The sequence below is a fragment of the Labrus mixtus genome, chromosome 13 (assembly GCF_963584025.1).
Source record: "Labrus mixtus chromosome 13, fLabMix1.1, whole genome shotgun sequence".
Classification (NCBI taxonomy): Eukaryota; Metazoa; Chordata; class Actinopteri; order Labriformes; family Labridae; genus Labrus; species Labrus mixtus.
This window is the reverse complement of record NC_083624.1, coordinates 14350002-14356445: the sequence shown is the minus strand read 5'-3', so window position 1 is coordinate 14356445 and position 6444 is coordinate 14350002. Positions and strand designations below refer to the sequence as shown.

General features: G+C 38.7%; 1 protein-coding gene across 2 annotated transcripts; it reads right to left on the bottom strand.

Moving 5' to 3' along the window:
• Window positions 1-403: 403 nt before the first annotated feature.
• faima (Fas apoptotic inhibitory molecule a) lies at window positions 404-6000 on the bottom strand. 2 transcript variants are annotated; one of them, XM_061053825.1, is made up of 5 exons: window positions 5852-6000; window positions 5143-5277; window positions 4822-5050; window positions 2039-2088; window positions 404-1869 (listed from the first exon to the last, which is right to left on the bottom strand). In XM_061053825.1, the coding sequence occupies exons 2-5, from the start codon at window positions 5254-5256 to the stop codon at window positions 1720-1722; spliced, it is 543 nt and encodes a 180-aa protein (XP_060909808.1). In that variant the 5' UTR covers window positions 5257-5277; window positions 5852-6000; the 3' UTR covers window positions 404-1719. The 2 variants fall into 2 exon arrangements, with proteins under 2 accessions (XP_060909808.1, XP_060909807.1); XM_061053824.1 differs by lacking the exon at window positions 5852-6000 and having other exon boundaries at window positions 5143-5778.
• Between the last annotated feature and the right edge of the window lie 444 nt (window positions 6001-6444).

The window sequence follows — 6444 nt, the reverse complement described above, 5'->3', positions numbered from 1 at the left end:
CGGTCGTTTCTCAACTGAAAGGTCTGGGGATCGATCCCCAGATCCTGCACCTACGTCTGATGTGTCCTTGGGCAAGACACTTAACCCCATTTTTTTTTCCCGCTGCTTTGTATACATATGAATGTGATTAGTAACTTCTTTACACAGCATCCTCTCCCATCAGTGTGTGAATGTGTAGGTGTGACCTGTGGTGTAAAAGCTCGTTGAGTACTCAGAAGACTAGAAAAGCTCTCTACAAGCTCAATTCCATTTATGTTTGTAGGATGTTAAGACCAATAGCAGTCTCTCACAATGTTAACAGCAAAAAGAATGCTAAAGATAATAGCATTGATTATGATTAAGCATTAAAGTTTGTCAATGAAATGACATATATGGGACAAAGTAAAGACACATTGAGTGCTCATCAAGTTGTAAATAACTTTAATAAGCAACTGGGACTTTATAAAAATGTCACACTTAAGTTCAGTGTGACAACAACAATATCTGGCTTTTCCACAATAAATGAGACAAAGTTCCAAACACAGCTGTCACAGCTGCTTGATTGTCTTTGAAATTATTACTGCTTTTAAATAGTAGACAAAGACATTTACAGCAGTCCGCTAAGAGCTAACAACATACTGAAATATCCACACACGAACCAACATACAATGTTTAACATTTCAACAGAGCACAAAAACAATCATTCCTTAGCATCGCACACTGGAATGATACTACAGTTAATGACACTCGTGATCCTCTGTCTTAAATCCTCCTACTCTGCGGTATTAGAATGATTAGAGGGAGAACAGGTTGAGTCTGGGGTCTACAGGACCAGGTGTCGGTCTAATTTGGTTTAAACAAAAGGACAACATGTACGGTACATGGTACAGGAGGAACAATGGAGCCAGGCTGAGTTAGATAAATATGGCACATCAGGCCTCCAATGATGAGAATATTACTGAAATTGATGAAAGTATAAATATACACTGATCAGCCATAACATTATGACCACCCGCCTGATATTGTGTAGGTCCCCCCAAAACAGCACTGACCTGTCTGGACACTTTGTGTTCTGACCCCTTCCAATTAAAAAAACCAGGGTGGACCCTTTCAGCATTTTGAGCTCAAGTAGCTTGTTGGATCGGACCACTCAGACCTGTGTTAAGGCTTAAAGAGTGACTGTGTTAACTGACCACTTTCAGGCATATGCATCTGTGGTTGTCATAGCGCCAACAGATGTTGAGGACGGAAAGTGTCCTAACAAATGCCTCTATATATCGTTTTTTTAAAGGCTGCCCAGGACCCTGTTGCTGGTTCACCAGCTGCAGACCATGAACCCCCCCATAAAGCGCTGCAGTCTTCATATCTTCTGACCCAGTCATCCGGCCATCTCATGTTGTCCCTCTTCAGAGCTGCTCACATCCTTAAAACTGCCCATTTTTCCTGTGTCCATGCATCAACTTCAGAGACTGAATGTTCACTCGCTGCCTAACTTATCCCTGCTGACAGGTGTCATTATAACAAGGTGATAAACTGTTAGTGTTCTTAATGTTTTGGCTGATATGTGTACAGCAAAGCCGGTCAATCACAGGAGTGAATCTTTGAGTTCATCACTGACTCCGACTGGTTTGAATAACAATCTCCTGCTCTACACACACACCTCTCTGTCTTACTGTTACCTAGAGCCAAACCAAAAACGCTGCTTCATACAAACACACACACACTCACACAAACATAGAGTTACTCTGTGCATTCAGCTATCTCTGTGCCGTCCACAAGCAACGTGTGAATGATCCCGTCTCGTCTCTTCCCACTGCTCACTGCCTTTACGCAGCAGTTGTGGTCTCCCAGTGAGAAATGTGTTTCTGTGCCGTCTTCCACAAATTCCCCCTGTAGACACAAAAGAGAGGACAAAGACGTTTAAAAAAATAGGATGTGTAAAGTGCTGTGGTGTCTGACTTTTAAGAGCAACAACTTGGACATCAGAAATCATTCTTAGAATTAACTTTGATGAACTGCATTAATGAACATTTAGGAATGGTTAACTTGTCATACTTACGGCAGTCTCAATATTCTGTCCATTACACCAAACATCCATCGTGTCTTTCTCTGAAAGAAATCAAAAAGACGTCAAATCAATACATTTTTCAGGCTTTCAATGACTTCCACTTCACACTTTTTAAACAGTCCCAGTATGTATTCACTCATACTACTACTCATCTTGTTGGCTCAGCTTTAAAAAAATAAGTAAAAATCTCTTCACAATAAAGACCTTCTTTTGAAATGTATCCTAATCCATTTAATGATAATAGATCATGAATACAGGATTATTAGTTGTATTTGAAAAAAGTCGACAGGTGTTTGACAAAAAAATAAAGGATGAAAAATGTGACTTTCCTTTTTTTGTTTATTCACAAAAGTTTAAGTCTTTAGACAATTCTAAAAAAGGTGATTAGTAAAATAAAATACAAACATTTTTGGAGCTCCTTCAGCTAATGAGAGATGCTTTACAAACTGACTTCATTAGATATTAAAACTTTTTGACATGGAAACATTTAACAAAACAATATTTACCTTGTATTTGTCAGCTTTAAGTTATCACATGATTTATTTATTTTCCTTTAAAACAAAGAATTTGAACAAGCCTGATCTGTGGAAGGAACATTTTGTCAATACTACTTTTTTGTTTTCTTTTTCAATTTAGGAATGATTTGTTACTAAGTGGCTGCTGAGTAAAATATCGTCATTCATTAATATTTCTTTTAATTTTTAACTAAGTATATTATGTTCAAATTATTTAAGGCTGATACGTTTGTTTGAATGTCTGTTTTACAGCCTGTAACAACGGCCTGTTAAAGATGCTTTTGATCCTGATACAGTCACAGAATGCTGCAGGTAACTTAAGGTTAAAGGCGCAGTAAAGAGAAGGGCTTGATCGAACTTTTCAATGATGCAAGAAGAATGATAGTATTCTTTAAATTACCCATGAGGCAACATTAAAACCTCTTTATTCAAGACATCTCAGTAGTACATCTCTGCATCTATAACTAAAACAATCTTCTTTTATTTTGGGAATTTTGCTCCTGTTGGATAGGATCGTGGATAAAGTAATGAAGATGTGAGTGGGGAAGGACATGGAGCGACAGGAGCCACAGGCCAGACCCGAACCTGGGCCACCCGCCCAGAGGAGCAAAGCATCCATACGTGGGTCAAGACCTGACCACTAAGCCATCTGCAACCCTACATGAACAATAGTGTTATCAAAATAAAGGAAAGGTATAGTAAAGGCATATTGTATATATTTGGTCAAAGTATCAGTTTTCAAGATGTAACACTGAAGGATTTAAGGTTTTCATTCCTGCCAAAAAAACATCACTTTGCACCCCAAGAATGAATTTCCCCTTTGAAAGTATGTATTATTATCTAGAGACCTATTGGAAAGAGTAGAACAACAACCTACCAACACTCGTGCCAAGACTCATGCACACAGTAAAACAGAACACATTTCAAAGTTTTTAGGAGAGGCAGGTTCAGCCAGAATCCACAGAAAGGCCACTTTGTGCAAATTCAAGTGTTTTAGGTATCAATTTGTAAAATGTTTTAAATGAACTAAGATGACATTTAGGGTCATTTGTCCAATGTATCCTCTGGAGTAACTGGGTTTATCCTAAAAGTAGGAGATCTGATGAAAAAGTTGGCTTAATGCCAAAAATAGACTTCTAAAGAATGAATGCTGCTCAATCTTCACTGATGGGCCTCTTTACATGTGTAGTGGTGACTGTGTCTACAGAGACCCTGTCCTCTGCCTGTATTTTGATGTTTAGGTCTATTCTGCACTTTCTGGGTTGGTAGTGGGTGTATTCCCCCAGCCTATGAAAGCACACAGGTGAGTTTGGGAGTGGATAAAATTCAGTAAATTACACCGGCGAAAGTGGCAGACACAGACGTAGGGGCAAAGAAGAGAATACATTATCATATTGAGGTGCGTTCCAAAACGAGGGGGATCCATGTTTCGTTTTTGGTATGAAGAGCAAAGCGGAGTTTTCCTGCTTTCCGTTGGACAGGATGGTGCTAAACATGATAGTTAGCTTGTGCTCGTTTGCAAAATTATCAAATTTCCATTACAAGAAAGATTCTCAATACTCTCAGGTAGCTTGCAGTATAGATACGGGCAAAATTACATACGCTAAGTCCTGTTTTCAACCAATACAAATAACCTGACATTTCAGGTCATGCATAGAAATGTGATGCTGCAGGTGGTTGCTGGGCCGGGTGGGTGTGTTCACCTAACTGCTGTCAGAGGCACTGACAGCGCTTCTGGAGGCGATGAGCCCAGGGGGGAAGGGCCCGGTTTGAGTGTTGTGTTTACAAGCTGCAACAAACTGACTCTACCTTTAAGTACAATATATTGAAATGATCACTTCTGATATTTATCAATAACTATTTAACATCAATATGCGGTAGTTCTAACATGTTGCACTTGGCTGCAGGTAGTGTGCCGCCTGATCTACAGTAAGCAGTGTAATTAAAAGAAGGATTAACTTGTCTAGATAATAGAGGTGGCTGAAGATGGCTGAGCACTCAAAGCTTTTAAAGAGCTTAGCCTCAGCTCCAGAACAATATTAGTGGGTAGTTCTGAAGAGTCAGAAATCATTGTATTTTAAATAACAGTCCAATACCTAAAATGTCATCCTCCTCTTATCTGAAACAACACACTGCTTAGCATTCTTACTGGAAAATGTTTTGAACATAATTCTTTGCCAGGCTGCGTGAACAGAAACCAATATGAAACAATCACGATCAGGATGAAGGTGATTCATACACAAACTCATATGGGCTCACCTAGGACCACCCTGCAGTCAACACCGTCCAAGTTGAGCACCCAGGTGCTGGTGACCTTTGACCTGTTCTCCATGTACTTCTTCAAGCTCTTCCCGTTGATCTCCAGGGTGTACTCATAGGCAAACCCGCTGACTGCATCGATGTTAATGGTTGCTTTGGTGTCCGATTTTCCCACATTGAAAGTCTCCTTCCCCACAAGTTTGAACATCCAGTCTCGTCTCAGCACCTCCTGTGATGTAAAATCAAAAATGACCAGCTGCAAATGACAAACTTAAATTAAATTAATCTAGATTATCCTCTCAACTAGATGAAAATACCTACCTTTCCATCCACAATGATGATCCTTTTCCCGGTGGTCGTGCCGTGCTCAAACTCTATCCTGTGGACCCCATCACTAAGAGCAACCTCCCACACACCAGCAAGATCATTTGACATCTTCTAGAGCTTCTTTAGACCCTGTAGAAGAGCAACAACCTATAAAACTACACCTCTAGATTTCGATGCAAATGCATGACTTAAACGATATCAAAACGTAAACATTAACACCCAACAAACTGGGATGTCGTGAATAAATTTTTCATTAATAACTTTTCTAGCTTTTTAATTTTAAATCGATGTTAAGGCATCAAACACTGGTTAAAGAAACCTGGCTAACAAAGATAACATGCGGAGTGCTGTTTTAGTGCATGACAACATCCGGTGTCAGAGCTTCGCTTTCAGAATAAAAGCCTCAACTATTTTTGATGATGATGTGAAACGGTAGAGTAGACGAAATAAATACATGATATTTTAGTGCGCCTAGTGGAGTTGGTAGCTTGATTACTGATTGGGTACTCATTGTTTGCAAATCACCAGTTTTTATATATACTTGAATTTTACTTTGAAAATAAAGCGGAAGTGCCTCTGCGTCAGTCAAGCAAACAATCTGTTCATGTCAGTAGCGCTGAACGCTAATGGTACATTCTTTTCAATGAAGAATAACCTTAAAATTGGCTGAGGAATAGCATCATTCACTATACATAGGTATTACCTAAAAGGTCCGGAAGAAAGCGCTCCAGCTCAGAGGTTAACAAATGACCAGCAGCACTATAAACGCAGGTAGTAGCAAACAGTTTGTTAGCTTCTGCAGAGCCTACAGACGAGCTGTGACTATGATGTTGCTATGGTTACATGATATTCGCCTACGTAAATACTTGACCACGCCCACTTCTGCAAAAACGTGTGTCACCCAGACATAACTCATTAATAAATAATAATTAATAAAGATATTTATGGGTTTTGTCCATAGACTGTGAATATTAATTGTCAGAGATTTCAGACAGTGACGATTGCTTATTTTCAAAACATGATTCATAAATCCAGTCTCAGTCTTTACAGCCGGGACTAATGAAAACTCTAACAGACATACTGTCTACTATATACTATGTATATATAAAGATATATAAAGAGATTCCAAAATTTCAATGAGACCTGGTAAAATAAAGGTAAAATAAAAAATAAATAAATAAATAAAGAATATATAAAAGTTCTATTCTAAATCTTAATAAAAATCTGTATATACATTTTTTTTATTCTCATATATGCATGTGTAGAAAGGCAACATCAGATAACAAATATATTAAC